The 20,618-nt window shown below is 50.3% G+C and overlaps 1 protein-coding gene across 4 annotated transcripts in view; it reads right to left on the bottom strand.

Annotated features, from left to right (window-relative positions):
• TAOK2 (TAO kinase 2) overlaps positions 1–20,618 on the bottom strand; it is an 867,950-nt gene that overhangs the window by 365,035 nt on the left and 482,297 nt on the right. For all 4 annotated transcript variants that reach the window (XM_085618801.1, XM_085618799.1, XM_085618802.1 and 1 more), the window contains exons 10-11: positions 11,693–11,806; positions 11,452–11,543 (exon numbers count right to left, since the gene is read on the bottom strand). In XM_085618801.1, the coding sequence (XP_085474927.1) occupies positions 11,452–11,543; positions 11,693–11,806 (206 nt within the window). The remainder of the gene's footprint in view (positions 1–11,451; positions 11,544–11,692; positions 11,807–20,618) is intronic.

Genomic DNA, 20,618 nt, shown 5'->3' with positions numbered 1-20,618 from the left:
CCTTAAGGTGGCATAAGACATACTGCAGCCCTTAGGGACCCTTCTTAGTACCCCTGCCCTAGGTGCCTGTAATGCAATTTCCTAGGGACTTACAAGGGTGCTAAAGTCTATAGCCAATTGTAGCACAATTGGACTTAACTTGTGTTTGTGGGGGATGGGTTTAATTGCTACAAAAGCCCAGTTCTCTAAATGCATGCATGTGGGCACCAAACTAAGTTAGATATGTGTGTTTACATTTTATAAATTATTTGGGATGGGCGAGAAAAATCACTACAAAACAATAAAATTGAAGTCTGGCAAATAACACGACCATACAAAGAATAAATACACTGGACGTCACAAAACAGCTATAGGTTAGCCATACTCCCATCCAAACCATGCTGACGTTGGTAGGAGACGTACAGAGATTTGATACTCGGGATTAGGCTTTCTGGTTGAAACTGGAACAAAAAGTAAAACCATGCAAACCAAAACATTTTTTGATCCGGTTTTAGGCTTAAACAACTGATGTTTTCTGCCCACAGTTCAGAGAACATAACTCTGGCAATTCCAGCCCAACTACAAAATGGTACTAGCATATGAAGGGGACACCACCAGGGTCATGTGGAAGGTCTCTTAGGTAGAGTACAACCATTTAAGACAACTTGGGAAGGAGGACTATCTTCAAATCTATAAAGCACATCCTGAGGGATCGAGATGTTCTGATTAGGTCCCATAGCATGTTGAAAAGCGGGGGTATTGAATAACTGCTTTCTCATAAAACACTACATCCAAGAGAACCAATAAGCTAGCTCAACAGGTTTATACACATGATGCAGACATTTGCTTTTTAACTAGCAAGCTGCAAAGTCAAACTCTAGCTAGACTGAATCAATGTTTCATTTCTCTATTGTTGATAAAATCAATATCACGCCCTATGGTAATCCTAAAATGTTAAAAGTATTTAAGAAAAATGTCCTAAGCTGCGAGTAGTTTTCATCCATCTCCATTTGTGCTTATTTTTTTATTTTCCCATTTTAGATTTGATGTAACGCTGAGGACTAGCCCTCAGAGACAGCAAGGTGTCAAATTTTACCAGGGGATCCCTAGATGATTTATTTTTGGATTAGGCTGGAGCTAAACACAAAGTGTCTGTGACCTTTGTTTTCCTTAAGTGAATGATCCACCCAATTCTCCCGAGACAGCTTTCAGGCTATTAAAAGGTCAAATAGTTTTGGAGTTGCAGCCAACTATTTATTCACAGTGATGCATTCCTTGTCCAGCCTACCTGGATAAAATACTTAATGACTCTGTACTGTCTCCTAAAAGGATGCCCATGCCACCCCGCACAGACATCTCATGCAATCCTGGTGCCCAAAGCATGCACTATAAAGGTAAATATCTATTGAAGATTTGGATAAGCCACATCCCTAGGATTTCTTTTCAGCACCCAAAAATATTAGCATTGGTAATTATTGAATTTCACTATTTCCACACTTAGAACACTAACAAAATACAATGGAATTCACAGCAAACAGAAATCGAAAGAAATCTACACAAGACACAATGGGTGGAAAAATGTTTAACTATCAGAAAGGAGTTCTAGTCAATCACCTAAAATTAGACCCCCCTCAAACCTACATTAAATTAGCACACCAGGACCAGGTTGTTTTACTACTCCTGAATACTCTAAACACAGCTGGAGTGTTTGTTTATGGTTTAGATTGATACTAGCTAAAAACTAGGCTATTGAACTTGAAACAGGCAAATAGATTCTAGATTGATGCTTGGTAAGAATAGACCTACTGCACAAGTTACTTACCTTCGGTAACGATATATCTGTAAGAAACATTAGTTAGATTCCTTACCTTAGAATATCCCCAGGCGTCAGGCTGGATCCGGAAAGATTTTTCGTCAGTAACCCTGCGCGTCGGTAGGCGTCGTCTGCGGTTCCGCGTCCGTCGTCGTGATCGCCGGGATGACGGAGTACTTAGACGCCGCCCTCGCGCCCTGACGTCAGTTCTGTACATAGCTTTCCGCACCAGGAACGCAGAGCCATGCAAGAAACTGACACTGGTGCCATGAAACTAGGGCCCTGAAAAAGGGATGACCTTAACCCTAGATATCGGTTCGCAGAATTGGGAGGATGGGTGGGGCGGTAAGGAATCTAACTAACTAATGTTTCTTACAGATATATCGTTACTGAAGGAAAGTAACTTGTGCATCTGAAAGAAACACGTTAGTTAGATTCCTTACCTTAGAATAGATACCCCAGCAATACCAACCCCGGTGGTGGGTCTGCGAACAAAGATCACACCAGAAGTCCTGGACAACGGAATGGCCAAAGAAGCCGTCTCTCCGGACTTGGCTGTCCAGGCAGTAATGCTTGGCAAACGTGTGCAGCGAGGCCCACGTTGCTGCCTGACAAATGTCCTGCAAAGGGACTCTCCATCCCAAGGCACTAGTAGCCGCTGTGGCCCGAGTGGAATGGGCCCTGAGCCCCACAGGAGGATCCTTCTTAGCCAAGGAATAACAGATCTTAATGCACAAAACGACCCAACGAGAGATGGTTCGCTTGTGCACTGCCCACCCCTTCTTAGCGCCCACGTAGCCAACGAAGAGTTGGTTGTCCACCCGGAACTGTTTTGTGCGATCCAGATAAGTGGAGAGCGCACGTGTTGGGTCCAGATGGTGGAGCCTCTCTTCCTCTTTCCAGGGATTTGGAAAGAAGGTGGGTAAGGTAATGGACTGCCCAATGTGAAAGTCAGTAACCACCTTAGGAAGAAAAGAAGGGCGAGTCCTCAGAACAACCTTGTTCTGATGGACAGAGAGGAAAGGAGGTTTAGAAGAAAGAGCCTGGAGCTCACTCACTCTTCTGGCAGTGGTGATGGCAACCAGGAAAGCAGTCTTGAGAGTCAGAAGACGAACAGGACAGTTATGAAGTGGCTCAAAGGGAGCGCACATCAGATAAGTTAACACCAGATTCAAGTCCCACTGAGGCATTACAAAGGGAACAGGAGGAAACATGTGAGTAAGGACTTGAAAAGAGGAGGCTGATCAGGAAGCCTCAAGAAGGCTGAAACAGCTGAAAGATATCCCTCGATGGTGCCCAGAGCAGAGCCCTGCTGGGCCAGGGAAAGAAGAAAAAGGAGAACCTCAGAAAGAGGGGTGGAAAGGGGATCCACAGCCTTTGCTGTGCACCATGCCACAAATTTGTTCTACCTGCAGGCATATACCGTTTTAGTGGAGGGACGCCTGGCTGCCAGAATTGCATCACAGACTTCAGGAGGCAAGTCAATTGGCATCAACTGCCGCCGCTCAATCTCCATGCATGGAGGTGGAGGCTGGACAGCTTCGGGTGGAGGACCGTCCCCGCTGCTGCGACAAAAGTTCCTCCTGAAGTCGAATCGGGGGATCGATTGACAGACTAAGTAGCTCGGGATACCAGTATCTTCGTGCCCAATCAGGAGCCACAAGCAGGACCTGGGCCCAGTCACGCCCGATCTTCTTCAGCACTCTGGGCAGAAGTGGTATAGGCGGAAAGGCGTATAACAGACCGCAACTCCACTCGTGACGAAAAGCGTCTCCGAGCAAGTGCCGCCTTGGAAATTCCAAAGCGCAGAACTGATGACATTGCGCGTTCTCTTCGGTGGCGAATAGATCTAACAAAGGCTCTCCCCACTGCCGAAAGAGACCTTGCGCCACGTCTGAGTTCAGACGCCACTCGTGATCCATCATGCACCGACTGCTGAGTTCGTCCGCCCTGGCGTTCAGAGAGCCCGCCAGGTGTTGAACCAACAGGGTGATGCCCTGATGGTCCAGCCATGTCCAGAGGCGCAGAGCCTCCTGACAAAGGGTCCACGACCCCACCCCGCCATGTTTGTTGCAATACCACATAGCGGTGGTGTTGTCCGTGAACACCTGCACTAAACTTCCCCGAACAGATGGAAGGAATGCCTTCAGTGCAAGTCGGATCGCCCGCAGCTCCAATAGGTTGATATGGAGCCGGGACTCCGCCGGAGACCAGAGGCCTCTGATTTCCGCCTCTCCCATGTGCCCCCCCCCCATCCCAGAAGGGACGCATCCGTCACCACTACGTGCTCCGGTTGGGGTAGGGAGAGGGATCTGCCACTGACCCAATCGCGGTCCGTGAGCCACCACTGCAGCGGTCGTGCAGTGCCCTCCGAGATCAAGACGTGGTCGGACAAGTTGCCCCGATGCTGGGCCCACTGGAACTTCAGGTCCCACTGCAGAGCCCGCATCCGCCACCCGGCGTGATGTACCAGCAGGATGCAGGAGGCCATCAGACCCAGTAGCCGCAGTACCAACCTGACCGAAACCCGGGATAAAGGCTGAAAGATCGGAATCAGAGCCTGAATATCCCGAACTCGCTGTTCCAGAGGATAGACCCTGAACTCCGCTGAGTCCAGAACCGGTCCAATGAAAAGGAGCTTCTGGGAGGGACTCAGATGCAACTTCGTCATGTTGATGGAGAACCCCAGCAAATGCAGGAGATCGGCCGTAGTCTGGAGATGGGAGACAACTGCCTGGGGCGAGCCCGCCTTCAACAGCCAGTCGTCGAGATATGGGAAGACTTGAACCCTTAATCTGCGCAAATGACTTGAGAACACCGCCATCACTGTACCCGAGGGGCACTGGTGAGGCCGAAGGGGAGCACGGAAAACTGAAAGTGCTCGTGGCCTACTGTGAACCGCAGGTAACGCCGGTGGGCCGGCAGGACAGGGATGTGGAAATATGCATCCTGCAAGTCCAACGCTACCATCCAGTCTCCAGGGCAGCCAGAACCTGAGCTAAGGTGAGCATCTTGAACTTCTCCTTCCGGAGGAAGGCGTTGACGCTCCTTAGGTTCAAGATAGGGCGTAGGCCCCCTTTGCCCTTTTCGGGAACCAGAAAGTAGTGGGAATAACAACCCCGACCTACTTCTGGGCCAGGAACGCGCTCGATGGCCCCCTTGGCCAAGAGGGCAGTAACTTCCTCCTGCAGAAGTTGCAAGTGATCCCCTGACAAGCGGTGGTACTGCGGTGGCATGGCTGGAGGGGTCATCTCGAAGGGGAGGGAGTAGCCCCATGTGATGGTACGCCACTGGAGCAGGTGATGGCGAACTCTGCCTCCCACTGGCGTTGAATGGGCCTGAAAGCTCAGACTAGGAGGGTTTTGAGGCGGATGCTGCTGGGGCAGATGTGGGCTGACCGTCTCTCTGTCCCCCTGCTCCGCCTCAGCGGAATCCACGTCCGCCCTGAGGTTGGTTTTGCGGCCTGTGGCTAGACAGACATGTGGGGGCGCCCCTCCCTTGGCCACGAAAGGGGTGAAAAGTGGAAGTTTGCGGGCGCGGGGCCGAGAGGCCCAAGGACGGCCATGTCCAAGAGGGTGCTCTGGACATCCCCTGAGAAATTCGTTGATCTCAGCCAGGCGTGGCGATGAATCGCCACCATGGTCGCAATTGCCCTGCCTAGCGAGTCCGTTGTGTCAAGCCCACATCGAATCGAATAACGTGCCGCATCCCGCCCCTCGGCAAAAGCCTGGGCGAGCCGAGTCCTGGCCTCCTCCGGACATTGGGGCAGCACGTCCGCCACCGTATCCCACAAGGAGTGGGTGTAACGGTCCAAAAGGCACGCTGTGTTGATAGACCGCAACCCCAAACTAAGGGAGGAGAACAGTTTCTTCCCAAACTGTTCCAACCGTTTGGATTCCCGATCCGGGGGAGCGGACAGGAAGGCGGTCTCGGAGGTAGAGGCCTGGATAACCAGGCTCTCGGGCGTGGGGTGACCCGACAGAAAGCTGGGGTAGCCTGGGGCGGTGGCGCCGGGCAACGTTCCGGTCCACAGGAGGGACTGTGGAGGACTTGGACCAGGTGCCCATCAGAACGTCCGTCAGTGCTTCATTGAACTGCAGCAGAGGCTCTGAGGAGCTTACTGGCGGTTGAAGCACTTCAGTGAGGAGATTAGTCCTCACAGACACTGCAGGGAGCTCCAGCTGAAGGGCTTCGGCGGCCCTGCGCAGCACCACAGAGTAGTTAGCACCCTCTTCCGTAGACACGGAAGGAGGAGAGATGAAGCCAGTGTCAGGGGAGGTGTCAAGACCACTGGCATCCCCCAGCTCTTCTGCCCAGTCATGAGAATTGGCACTGTTGTGCCAGAGGGTCCTCAGACCCCTCCCAGTCGTTCCTGCCATCCAACTCCTGGTAGACAGGTGGAAAGGTCAGAGCCGGGCGGTAGATGAATCTGTAACCATCGCGCCGGAGACAGCGCCGGGTGGCGCCGCTCCGATGCGGGGCCCGGACCGGGACTAAACCTGGGACGACGTCGTCCGAAGACGGTGCCGGGGGCGGCACCGAAGGGGTCGACGCCGGCGGAGGGGTCGTAAGGTCGACCAGGATCCAGGCCGGGGGCCTGCGGCGTCGAGACCTTAGTCTACGCCGGGGCTGGAGCCGCCGGCTCGCTAAGCCTCCTAGTCGGGCCTGCAGGGCCCGAAAGCGCACCGGCAGGCCTCGACGGCGGAGCCAGACTCCTCATGGCCACGAGGAAATCTCGGATCTCCACTGGAGTCGCGTCAGACCCAGGGACCGGAGGGTATGGGGTCGGACGCGGCTCCTGTGGCTCCGACAGAGCCACGCGGATGGTGCCACCCGAACCCTCAGCAGAGTCGCGCGACCGGCGAGGGGAGTCAGAAGAGCGATGTTGCCTCTTCGACTTCTTCTTACTGTGCCTCGACTTACCGGAATGCGAGGACTTCGACCCAGACGAGCGGTGATGGCTGCAGCTCCGCCACCGGTCCCTCTACCTCCTCCTCGACCGGGACCTTTAGCGGCGCGGAGCAGACTGTCGGATTTCAAGCAGCTTGCGGGACCGCTCCCGCCTAGCCTTCGAGGTCAAGGCCCGGCAGTCAAGGCACGACTCTGCATCATGGTCGGCCCCACGGCAGTAGAGACACCGGCGATGGTGATCCGTGACCGACATCAGGCGGTGACAGGCGTCGCACGGCTTGAATCCAGGCATCCCTACTGGCACCAGGAGTCGAGCGACTCGAAAAGGGAACCAAAAAAGTTTAGTCAAAAAGCGACTAAAAGGGTATGCTCTTCCCAGATCTGCGCTTGCTTGCGTGGAACTAGGAAGAACAGACGTCAGCGCGCGAGGGCAGCGTCTAAGTACTCCAACGACGTCATCCCGGCGATCACGACGCCTCCGACGGACACAGAGCCGCAGATGACGCCTACCGACGCGCAGGGGTACTGCTGACAAAAAATCTTTCCGGATCCAGCCTGACACCTGGGGATATACTAAGGTAAGGAATCTAATGTGTTTCTTTCAGATATATTTGTTGGCGTAATTGTTAGAATTGGTCAGTACTATTATACTGATGTGTAATAGCTATTTGAAAAGGGACTAACCACTGTAATAGCATTCATTTATGTATATGAAGGGTCTTTGAACAACATGCATCCTTAAACTACTGCATAAGCCCACTCTCCCCTTATATCACTCTGTCCACAACAGAGTCAACGCTTTAAGTTCCAATCACTCGATAAACTCTTGATTCATAAATCAAGCATGTGATCTAAGGATTGTGTGAACTGCACTCTAGAAAATATGCAACGGGAGTATCCATGGTGAGGAAACCAAAATACCACGCAACTTTCACTCAATCTTACACCTTCTGATTTTCTCTCATTACTTCTGTTGATTCAATAAAAAAAAAAATCCTTAGAAGGCTATATATTTCCATCCTAGATTTATACTATTGTCTAAAATCCTACTTTTCTGAATAAAGTTATAAGTCATGCCTTTTCATTATAGCCCTATTAAGGGTTCGCTATGTTACGCTTATCCTATGTTATCAAAACACTGCCAAACTGTGCAACCAGAGCTCTTGATTTTAAACACAATCGTAGCCTCGACTCGAATGAGTCATCATGTGCAGGCCTTTCAGTTAAATCTACAGCTCCGTATACTCTAAACAAACTCCACCACTTGTACCAACTTAGTAGCCTCAACTTATGCTGTTAAACCTTCACTATTGTGCTCCACGTGAATGACCTCATAGGAGTGTGAGAAAGTGGCTCTGTATATACTGTTCCCTAATAGGTACAGGGTGTACAGAGTCCACAGTCCCCCAGGGTTTGACAGAGGTTAAAGTTAGATATAACCTTACTCTCTAAAGTGGTAGCTTGGTCTAGCAGTAAGGCAGTACCAGAGGACAGTGTAAAGCATTTGTTGTACACACTCAGTCAGCATATGCTCTCACACACTCAATAACTGAACTCTAGGCCAATGATTTATATATAAAAAAAATTATATGTTTGTTTTATTTTAGAACCAACACTTGGATTTAAAATATACTTTCTCAGCATGAGATGTTTCATATAAATACTTTTGCAATATGCAATTGGCTTTTGTAAACAGTTACAAGTGGTTGCAATGGCAACTCTATTTTTAAACACAACAATGCATTGAGCTCAATGATAAATTCAAGTTATTTGTAACAGATTACTTTTTAGATTACTTTTGTCATTCCAAGACTGGATCCTAGATTCAGTCCTGGGTCAGTTCTCAAAATCAGTTGATGAAAGTCGACTTTGGTACTGTAATGATTTTTAACTAATATTTATCTATTTTAAAAGTTGACACTTAGAAAATATTTCAGAGCAAACAATCAATGATACCCTATGGAAGAAAATTCAGGTTATAGGTACAGTATGTTCTCGTTACTTTTGTAATCCAGTACTGGGTGCCTAGACTCAGTACTGGGACCTTTATCCAAAACAGGTAAGTAATTACGTTTTCAGATATTATACGATTTTTGAAGAATATTTAAAGATTGCAGAAATCAACACTTGGAAAAAATTTCACAGAAAAACAGTCAATGGTTTCCTATGGAAGAAAAATGAGTTAAAGGCAAGTATAGTTGTGGGTACTTTTCAGAGTCAGTGCTGGGCACCAAGATCCAGCACTGTGAGCTCACCTAAGAGCAGGTGAGTAAATTCGTTTTTGTCACTCGGCTGATTTTTGGTGAATATTTGAAAAGTCCACACTTAGAAGAAATTTCAGGAAAAAGCCAGTCAATGTTACCCTATGAGGAAAATAGAGTTTGCGGTTTCAGGGTAAGTACGCGACTGGCAGAGTTGAGGTTCTGGGCACAGACTCAGGGGTCTCCCAGGGTCAGGCAGGTACAGTTGGTTCACCCTCAGCGACTCTAGGGCGGCCGGGTGCAGAGAGAGTTAGGCCCAATGTTATCCTATGAGGGATAGGGGGGGCCTTGGTTCGTGGCTGCTGACTGGCAAGCCACACGGCTGTGGGAGCTGGGCTCCTGGTCACTTATTCAGGGCAAGTGGGGAAGTAGGTAGGTGTAGAGTTTTCACTGCCAGGGCCACTCGGGCGGCTGGGTGCAGAGTGCTTTTGAGCCTTCGGGCGCTCAATGGATTTCAATGGGAAATCTCTGGTTTGGAAAAAGACTGCAAGCTCGGGGACGAGGACTCTTCAGGTGCCACCACCACTTCGAGAGGCAAGTTGGGTAGTTGGAGGATAGGTAGGTACCCCGGGATTGGACACAGAGGGCCGTGGGGCGCCGGGGTGCCTTTTGGTGTCGGAAAATCTTACCCTCTGTTGATCGCGGTTGGGGTGGCACACTGTTCGGAGGCTGTAGTCTTCTTCAGGATTGTCGAGGGGGGTCCTTGGGTGCCGGACTCGGGGTCACAGTCGCCGTGGGGTCGTCCTCGTGGTTTTAGTTCACTCCGGCACCGGCAAGGCTTGGCTGGTGCAGAGTGGGCTGGGATCGCAGTTCCAGGCTGCTGCCAGGGGTGAAAGCTAGGTTCTGAGTAGAGCCTCTACTCATGGGAGTCCCAGGGAATCAGAGTTCAAAGGTAGCCAGGTCCTCCGGGGTTTCTGAGGTTGCTGGCCACAAGAGATGCCGGGCTGGAGCAGGAGCAGGTTCGAGGGTCGACAGGCCGGTAGGGCTGGGGCCAAAGCAGTTGGTATCTTCCTCTTTTTAGCAGCTGCAGGGCAGGTCTTTGTTCTTCTTGCTCTTCTTGTAGTTTCGAATCTGGTATCTGGGGAAGGAAGGTTCAGGGTGCCCCTAAATACTAGATTTAGGGGCGTTCCTGGTAGGTGAAGGGCAGGGGCCAATGGGTCCCTGACCTGGGGTGGGTACACCCCCTATCCTGCCTCTCTCCTGTGGGAGGGGGGCAGGAGCCTAGTCCTGATTGGGCAGGGCTTCCCATCTTCAAGATGGCGAGAGCCCGGAGATGTGCTTCACCTCGCCTCCCCCACCTGAGGGGTGGGGTTGGCAGGCTGGCACATCCCCTGTCCTCATTTGGGGTTTCCGGCCAAGCTTCCCGCCAGAGTGGGGGGTTGCAGTGGCCTGGGGAAGCTTACAGAGGCGGAATGCCTTTGAAGCTTCCCCTTGCCCATTCTGGGGGAGGAGATTTAGCACCTCGCCCAGGATGTGCATTGTTGCAGGCCCAGGAGAGCAGGGGCTCTCCTACCCAGGGGTCCAGCAACATGTCTGCTGTGTGGCAGCCTAGGCAGCATCAGAACAGACGTGGATTGTAGGTTTAGGATTCAGGGGGCCTCTCTAAGATGCGCTCTGTGGCGCTTTATACATTAAATCACACACTGGCTTCAGTGTGGATTTAATGTGATGAGCAGTTTGATACCAAACTTCTCAGTCTTCAGTGCGGGTATTATGGTGCTGTGGAGTTCGTGTTTGACAAGCTCCCAGACCCATATTCTCTTAGCTGGCAGCACTGCACTTACAGGACCCAGGAATGGACCTGGGTACTGTAGGGGCACAGGGCTCCTGCCTCTGTGTCCACACCACTGGCATAGGGCACCCAGCTAGAGGGGTGGCTGATGTATGCCAGGGCAGTGTAGGTTGTGGGCATGGCACACAGGGATGTGTGCCATGTCGACTCTGTTTTGTCTTGTATCCAGACACTCAGCCTGCAAGAGCAGTGTGTGTGTGTGTGTGTTAGGGTACAGGGCCTCTAGTGGTGGCACAATGAGTGCTGCAGCCCTTAGAGGCCTTCCCTGGTCACAAGGCCCTGGGTACCTAGGGTACCATTTACCAGGGGCTGACATGTGGCCAGGGTTTGCCAATTTGGGTTTTGGTTGTTAGGCAGTTTTTAGGGAAGGAACACAGGCCCTGGGCACCTGATTGGCAGGAGCCCAGGGCACAACAAGGAAAAGTGCATCAGCTATTAGGCAAAAAAGGGGGGGGGGTTACTGCAACAGAAACCCACTTTCTTACAAGGAGTCAAGCAATGCTTTGGATAAAAACATACCAGTATGCCAAAGACTAAATAAATCCAACACTTGCTTTCAAATAATCCTTACAAGCTAGTTCCACCACAAAAATTACCTTGAATGGTTAATAACACCTAAACAGACAACTGCCTTCATCACAAATCTAATTCAACAATGTATAAAGATGAATCAAAATATGTGGTGAAGACACTACCTAATTCAATGCAGGTGATTCCCAGAGACCAAACATCTACTTTCCCGTCATACTGGCCTTCATCCATGGCAAGGATCACTTCAGGGGCCATCCTGTCAGGAAACACAAAATGAGGAAAGAGGCAAGTAAAAATGAAGTGCACACGAGACATTTCCACCCAGCCTTTCGATCTGTATGTGTTCAGATGAAAGGGAAGAAGACAGCCACTAACAGAAGAGAAGCAGTAATGCCAGTTCCTCACCAATATGGTGTCCCAACGAAGGAGTTGGCAGGTGCTACGATGGAGGCAGATCCAAAATCTCCCAGCTTTACCAGGCCGGGCTCTGTCAGCAGGATGTTGCCAGCTTTCACGTCCCTGTAAGAAGAGAAGGAGCATGACTCTAAAAAGCAAGAATCTAAATGAGTAAGCCCAAAGGAATTTAAGGAGGGCCAGTTGATAAGCACAATATTTATGAAACAACTTCATTATACTAGAGAATTCACAGTAGTAATTAAAATCATGCTTTTAAAATCAACATATAATGTAAAAATTATCAGTATGCATTCTGGACATTGCAGGGTCTAAGGATGCATATCAATGAGAGTCAACAGTAAAGTTGATTGCTTGAATCATGTCCACAGCTAGTGTAGAGGATTCAGTCCTAGAACCGACAAGCTATGCATCTGAGTGTATCGGCTCTGTTTCCCAAAGGCATCCAGATCTTGAGCAGAGAGGCACTGTGACATATGCTAATCCAACAAACCCATCTAGACCTAGAGCTGACAACCAGCACTATGCAAATTAGTTAAGCTAATGACCAAGTTTGCGTCTGTGATGCAACCAACTATGCCTATTCAGCCTTAAGTGGAAACAGGCCTTGCCTAGTTCTCTAAACTAATTAATCACGATAGAAGACAGCCTCTATATACGTTGTAATTTCTTGAAACACTGTTTTATGGCAGTGACAGTCTTGCTGTATTAGATTTGGTATCCCTGTATTGTGCCTCTGTCCGCTCATTGCTAATATGCTTAAAAACAACACTGAGTAAGAAGCACACTGAATAACAAGCTACTTACATTTGCTAAGGTTCTTTCTGATGGATAACACTACTTATTTCTTACAGGAACCTGATCTCAGGCAGGAACTGGAATTTTTTCAATAGCTAGTAACCAGGATTAGGCAGTGTTACACAACAATACGGGCAGCACTGTGAGGGCACAAGATGCAAAGTCAGAAACACTACAATATTTCTGGGATGTAGACGCAGAGGACAGAAACATAATAAAAATAAGTGAATTCATCCTCAAGAGGCAAGTTGGGAAGGAATCTACAAGAGCTGAATTACAAATCAAAGGAATATGCTACTTACCAGTATGCATCTGTTCTTGGCATGTAGAGCTGCAGAGTTGTACACTTAGCATAGATCGCCATCTGGTGTTGGGCCCGGATGTTTGCAGTTTGTTTTTGTTCTTTGGACAGTCTTTGGAAGTCACGAGTTCGGTGACTCCTCCTTCGGTCCGTACTGCGCATGGGCTTCGGCTCCATCCTCAGATTGTTTTTCGCCAACAGGGAAATGATGGAGTGTAGTAATAACAGTGAGAAACCCATGTGTGTTGTATCTAAATAAGATGGACTGGAACGGATACAGGTAGCCGGGGAGGCGGGTGGGCGTGTACAACTCTGCAGCTCTACATGCCAAGAACAGATGCATACTGGTAAGTAGCATATTCCGTTCGAGGCATATGAGCTGCAGATTGTACACTTAGCATAGATTATATAGCAGTACCCAACCTTAGCGGCGACCACCGGTATCCGTTGCAGTGGTTTGAAAAAGTGTCTTTAGTACAGCCTGGCCCACACTAGCTTGCTGCTTGGAATGCACATCTACACAGTAATGTTTTGTGAAGGTGTGCGGTGTTGACCATGTGGCTGATTTGCAGATGTCATCTAAGGTTATGTTCCCTAGAAAAGCCATAGAAGCCCCTAACTTTCTAGTAGAGTGGGCTTTAGGTGGAACAGAGAATGTTCTTTTTGCCTTTTGATAGCAAATTTGTATGCACTTTACAATCCACCTAGCTATCCCTGATTTAGAGATGGGGTTGCCTTTATGTGGTGGAGAGAAGGAAACAAACAATTGTTTAGTTTTCCTGAAAGGTTGCGTTCTCTGTATGTAGTACAGTAAAGCCCTCTTAACATCAAGTGTGTGTAAGGCCCTTTCCGCAACAGATTGAGGTTGCGAGAAAAAGACAGGTAATTCCACCGATTGATTGAGATGGAAGGGGGAAATGACCTTGGGCAGAAACTTCGGATTTGTACGAAGTATGACCTTGCTGTGATGTATTTGTAGGAAGGGTTCTTGTATAGTGAACGCTTGTATTTCACCAACCCTTCTAAGGGAAGTGATAGCTACGAGGAAAGCTGTTTTCCATGTGAGGAACTGTAGCTCACATTTATGCATTGGTTCGAAGGGTGGACCCATTAGCCGTGTGAGAACTACATTAAGATTCCATACAGGGGAAGGTGGTGCCCTGGGAGGAATTACTCGTTTAAGGCCTTCCATAAAGGCTTTAATAGTGGGCACTCTGAACAGTGATAAGTGCTGTCTGTTTTGTAGATAAGCAGCAATCGCTGCTAGGTGTAGGCGTATGGATGAATATGCCAGGTTACACCTGTGAAGATGGAGCAGATAGCATATGATGTGCTGTATGGATGCATCTAAAGGGTTGATTGTATTGTTACGGCAGTAAATTACAAATAGTTTCCACTTTGCGGCATAGCATGCTCTAGTGGTAGAACGTCTGGCTTCCATGATAATGTTCATGCAATCAGGGGGAAGGTTAAGGTATTCAAATTCTAAGATTTCAGGAGCCAGATCGCCAGGTTGAGCTGAGCTGGGTCCGGGTGCCTGATTTCTCCATGGTTCTGGGTTAGGAGGCATGGGGACAGGTGCAGTTTTTGATGTGGCACCACCGATAGCTGTAGTAGTGTGGTGTACCACGGCTGCCTGGCCCATGTTGGGGCTACCAGAATGAGTGTGAGGGAGTGCTGTTGTAGCTTCCTTACCACTAACGGAATTAGTGGGAGAGGTGGAAAGGCGTATGCAAATCTGCCTGACCAGTTCATCCATATCGCATTGCCTTTGGACAATGGGTGTGGGTATCTGGCGGCGAAGTTTGGGCATTTTTTGTTTTCGTGGGTGGCGAAGAGGTCTATCTGAGGATGCCCCCACTGTTGGAAGAATGGGTGAAGAACTTGTGGATGCAGTTCCCATTCGTGTAGTTGTTGCGTTTGTCTGCTGAGCAGATCTGCCATGGTGTTTTGTACGCCTGGAACGTGCTGTGCCAGGAGAAAGATGTTTTGGGGAATTGCCCATCTCCATATGCTCTGGGCTAAGCGGGAGAGCTGGGGAGAGTGTGTCCCCCCCTGTTTTTGGATATAATACATTGCAGTCATGTTGTCTGTGCGAATGAGGACTGCTTTGCCCGAAATCTGTTTTTAAAAAGATTTTAGGGCTAGAAAGATCGCCAAGAGCTCCAGATGGTTGATGTGGAGCGATTTTTGCTGTGGCGTCCATAGACCTTGCATGGTGAGGTGTAAGAGGAGCGCTCCCCAGCCGGAGAGCGATGCGTCCGCTGTTAGAATCACCTGAGGAACCGGGTCCAGGAACGGCCGCCCTTTGGAAAGGTTTGTGGTGTTCCACCACTGCAGAGAGTGATGGGTGCGGCCGTCCACCAACACCAGATCCGTCAGCTGACCCTGGGCCTGGTTCCACTGTTGTGCTAGGCACTCTTGAAGTGGACGCATGTGGAGTCTTGCGTGGGGGACTATGAAAATGCAAGACGCCATCATTCCTATGAGCTTCATAAACACTCTTGCTGGAAGAGTGTTGAGGAAGGAATGTTTTGCGCAAGGCTTGTATGCTTGCGATTCTGGCTTAGTTTGGATAGGCAATACCTTTGGAGGTGTCTATAGTGGCCCCGAGATATTGCTTTGTGTGAGACGGTATGAGGTGGGACTTTTGGTAGTTCACCGTGAAGCCTAGCTGGTGGAGCAGTTGGATGGTGCTGTTTGTATGTTGCACACATTGGTGGTAGGACGCGGCTTTTATCAGCCAGTCGTCTAGGTAAGGGAAGACGTGAATATGTTGACGTCTGAGGTGTGCTGCTACTACCGCTAGGCATTTGGTAAACACCCGTGGTGCGGTGGTGACCCCGAAGGGGAGAACCGTGAATTGGTAATGCTGACCGTCCACCACGAACCTGAGGTACTTCCTGTGAGAAGGGTGTATTGGAATGTGAAAGTATGCGTCTTTCAGATCCAAGGTAGTGAGAAAGTCTCCCTGACAGAGGAGCGGGAGGACTTGTTGTAGGGTGACTATGTGGAAATGATCTGAGTGTATGTAGGCATTTAGAGGCCGGAGGTCCAGAATGGGCCTCAGGGTCCCGTCTTTCTTTGGTATTAAGAAATACAGAGAGTAGACCCCTAGATTTTGCTGACTGACGGGGACCTGCTCTATAGCGTGTTTTTGGAGGAGGGAGAGCACCTCCTGTTTGAGTAGTGTGGAATGTTCTTGAGACATTGGACGGTGTCTTGGTGGGATATTGGGTGGGGTAGATGTTAGCTCGAGACAGTACCCTGACCGAATAATTTGGGTCACCCATTTGTCCGATGTTATGGACACCCATGCGTGGATAAAGATTTGCAGTCTGCCCCCGACCAGAGTGGGATGGTCTGGGGGAAGGGAAGGGGAGTCATTGTGCGGGCGGGGTGGCAGAACGGGTGGTGTTAGTTTTGCCCCTGCCCTTATTGTTGTTGCCTCTGTAACCACCCCTTTGGTAGCCCTTTGAAAAGGTATTTTGAGGAGGGGACTTTGCTGTGTCTGTGTCCTTTTTCATCTTTTCTAACGCTTCGTCCACCTTTGGCCCAAAGAGAGTTTGTTGGTCAAAGGGGTGATTTAGTATGGACGCCTGGACTTCAGGCTTGAACCCTGAGATCCTGAGCCAGGCATGACGACGAAGCAGGACACTAGTATTTATGGCTCTAGAAGCAGTGTCGGCTGCATCGGGGGCACACTTAATGGAGGTGTTAGTAATTAGTTTGCCCTCCTGTATTAGTTCATGAGCTTTGCGTTTGTGTTTTTCGGGGAGGTGCTGCATAAGAGCCTCAAGCTCGTCGTAGTGTGCTCTGTCATAGCGCGCAAGTAGCGCTTGTGTATTTGCAATGCGCCACATGTTTGCAGCTTGGGAGGCGGTGCGTTTGCCAGACGCGTCTAGAAGTTTGGATTCTTTATCCGGCGGGGGGGCTTCTCCGGAGGACTGGGAGTTAGCCCGCTTTCTAGCTGTGGACACAACTAGGGAATCTAAGGGAGCAGGGCCCTTAATGTATGCAGGGTCTGTGGGTGCCGCTTTATACTTTTTTTCTATTCTAGGGTTCAATACCCTGGCCCTGACAGGATCTTTGAACACCTCTGCAGCATGCTTGGTGACACCTTGGAGCATGGGCAAGATAGATGTGGACTTGTCCTGAATGTCAAATGTATCCAGTAGGAAGTCGTCTTCCACTGCTTCACTATGCATTTCCACCCCATGGTAGTGTGCTGCTCTCTGCACTAAGTGGTGAAACCATAAGGAGTCGTCTGGAGGAGACGGCCTGGATGGGTATAGGTCGCCCTGAGGCACATCCGGTATGTCAGGGTTTTGGTAGTCTTCCCATGGGTCTGGGGTCCCCGGTGGAGTGGGGTCCATTGGGGCGTCCGCTGGGTCATAATCTGGATCCCCGTAATCCGGATCTGGGGACGGGGTCGGGGAGTGATGAGGTAAGGGTGGCGGAGACCTGGGAGGGGGAGGGGGTGGAGGAAGTGGAGGAGGTGGAGGAGGCAGAGGAGGAGGTAGTGGGGAAGGTACTCTGAGAGGAGAAGTAGCAGAGTCCTTCCGCTTGGGTGGTGGAGGAGGAGCCGGAGTGTCAAGGCGTCTTTTTTTGATAATTAAAGTCAATAGCCCAGTCTTTGGATCTTTAAATAGAGTCTTTTGCAAAGGGTCTGGTGTAAACAGATCCAGTGGCGCCGAATCGTCTGCTGGCGCCGATGGTTTCGGAGCCGAGGGCTTCGATGGTTTCTGTGCGCCATGCTTTTTTGGAACCTCCGGTTTTTTCGGCGGCGAAGGAGTTTTCGGCGCCGGAGCGTCGGTGCCGACAGATTTGTGTTTGTGTTTGGTCGGCACCGAGAGTCCAGGCTTCGGCACCGGTGGCTTCGGAGTCGAGCTGGGTATCACTTTCTTTGGTGCCGGATGGTGTTTTTCGGCACCAGGCGTCGGCTGGCTCGAGCCCGAGCTGCCGTGAGACTTTTGAGGCTTCGACACCGGGCCCGAAGGTGGGGTGATGGAAGCTGTGTGCTTGGTTTTACCCAGGCCTGCAGGCGAGGGTGTAACCTGAGTCTCTTTGGTTTTGGGCGCGGGGGTGGGAGGGGGTACAGTACTCACGACCCGCTGCGCCGGTGTGATGTCCTCCACGTCGGAGTCGTCGGCCTCGGAAGCGCTGACGACGTCGTCGTCCTGCTCGGTGTGTAGTTGCCCCGAAGCTTCGGCGTCGTCTCCGAAGATGTCCGGTGGAGCTGCGGTCGATGAGTGCGCCATGGTGCGTCGAGCTCTTCGATCCCGGATGGTCTTTTTTGATCGAAAAGACTTACAGGCGGGGCAGTCTCTGGCCTCGTGTTCTGGAGAGAGGCAAAGGTTACACACCTGATGGAGGTCGGTGTGGGGAAATTTAGACCCACATTTTGGGCACTTTTTGAACGGAGTCCTTTCCATCGGCCGGGACCGGAGTCGAGGAGGGCCCGAAGGCCGGTGCCGATGTACGGAATGGAGAAAAGTGCCGCTTCGAGAGATGAAGATATGATGAAGAAACTCGAAGAACGAGGATTTTCCGTCGAGGCTGGAACGGTAGAAGTTCGAAGCCGGAGCACGAAGTATCACACCCGAGCCCGATGGCGGAAAAAAACAATCTGAGGATGGAGCCGAAGCCCATGCGCAGTACGGACCGAAGGAGGAGTCACCGAACTCGTGACTTCCAAAGACTGTCCAAAGAACAAAAACAAACTGCAAACATCCGGGCCCAACACCAGATGGCGATCTATGCTAAGTGTACAATCTGCAGCTCATATGCCTCGAACAGAATGTTACTTAAGTAAAACGTTCTTTTGATGGATGATGGCTCTGTAGATTCCTTGCATGAATCATGAGGGTAGAAGTCCACAATACAGAGCCTAAAAGATTTGAGAAATGCACTACCGAATTGGACTTGATCCCCATCAGTCAAGTCTAAACAATAATGTTTGGTAAAAATGTACAGAGCAGTAAGTAGTTACCTAGCAGACCTTCAAGCAGATGTTGCTGCTAAACCCCTACTAGATTGCATTCCGAAACTTTCTGGAGGAGTTTCATTAGCAGGATCATAACAGTGTTTAATAGTCTGAGATATCCGCCTGGAAATTGTATAATTTTTGACATGTCTACATATTTTATTGCCTTCTAAACCAAGAAAGAGGTTACCTACTCCAAAAGACTGAGTCCGAAATATAGAACGGCTCAAAGGTATTAGATAAAAAAACGAGGCAGTATCTTCTCATCTTTGGCCATCTGAGGAAGTGGCAGAAAGAGAATAACCTAATTAATGTGAAAGTCTCAAGACATGTAGGGTACTACTCGGTCTTGAAAAGGTAGTGAAAGAAGGTGAGGTTGACAATGCTACAACATTCCAAGCCATGTGATCATAAGTAGACATGCTAACTTCCATAATAGAAATTCAGATAATAGGAATGCAATGGTTCAAACGGAGGTTCAATCATACTCTTAAGACCCATGTTAAGGCCTCATAATGAAATGTGTAAGGGTGTACAAGGAAACAGGTTATGCAATCCTTTCAAAACCCTAGTTACAAAGAGCAATACCCTGGCCCTGACAGGATCTTTGAACACCTCTGCAGCATGCTTGGTGACACCTTGGAGCATGGGCAAGATAGATGTGGACTTGTCCTGAATGTCAAATGTATCCAGTAGGAAGTCGTCTTCCACTGCTTCACTATGCATTTCCACCCCATGGTAGTGTGCTGCTCTCTGCACTAAGTGGTGAAACCATAAGGAGTCGTCTGGAGGAGACGGCCTGGATGGGTATAGGTCGCCCTGAGGCACATCCGGTATGTCAGGGTTTTGGTAGTCTTCCCATGGGTCTGGGGTCCCCGGTGGAGTGGGGTCCATTGGGGCGTCCGCTGGGTCATAATCTGGATCCCCGTAATCCGGATCTGGGGACGGGGTCGGGGAGTGATGAGGTAAGGGTGGCGGAGACCTGGGAGGGGGAGGGGGTGGAGGAAGTGGAGGAGGTGGAGGAGGCAGAGGAGGAGGTAGTGGGGAAGGTACTCTGAGAGGTGAAGTAGCAGAGTCCTTCCGCTTGGGTGGTGGAGGAGGAGCCGGAGTGTCAAGGCGTCTTTTTTTGATAATTAAAGTCAATAGCCCAGTCTTTGGATCTTTAAATAGAGTCTTTTGCAAAGGGTCTGGTGTAAACAGATCCAGTGGCGCCGAATCGTCTGCTGGCGCCGATGGTTTCGGAGCCGAGGGCTTCGATGGTTTCTGTGCGCCATGCTTTTTTGGAACCTCCGGTTTTTTCGGCGGCGAAGGAGTTTTCGGCGCCGGAGCGTCGGTGCCGACAGATTTGTGTTTGTGTTTGGTCGGCACCGAGAGTCCAGGCTTCGGCACCGGTGGCTTCGGAGTCGAGCTGGGTATCACTTTCTTTGGTGCTGGATGGTGTTTTTCGGCACCAGGCGTCGGCTGGCTCGAGCCCGAGCTGCCGTGAGACTTTTGAGGCTTCGACACCGGGCCCGAAGGTGGGGTGATGGAAGCTGTGTGCTTGGTTTTACCCAGGCCTGCAGGCGAGGGTGTAACCTGAGTCTCTTTGGTTTTGGGCGCGGGGGTGGGAGGGGGTACAGTACTCACGACCCGCTGCGCCGGTGTGATGTCCTCCACGTCGGAGTCGTCGGCCTCGGAAGCGCTGACGACGTCGTCGTCCTGCTCGGTGTGTAGTTGCCCCGAAGCTTCGGCGTCGTCTCCGAAGATGTCCGGTGGAGCTGCGGTCGATGAGTGCGCCATGGTGCGTCGAGCTCTTCGATCCCGGATGGTCTTTTTTGATCGAAAAGACTTAC

Source organism: Triturus cristatus, chromosome 7, assembly GCF_964204655.1.
Source record: "Triturus cristatus chromosome 7, aTriCri1.1, whole genome shotgun sequence".
Lineage (NCBI taxonomy): Eukaryota > Metazoa > Chordata > Amphibia > Caudata > Salamandridae > Triturus > Triturus cristatus.
Note: the sequence above shows the minus strand (reverse complement) of the source record. Positions and strands in the feature narration are given on the sequence as shown.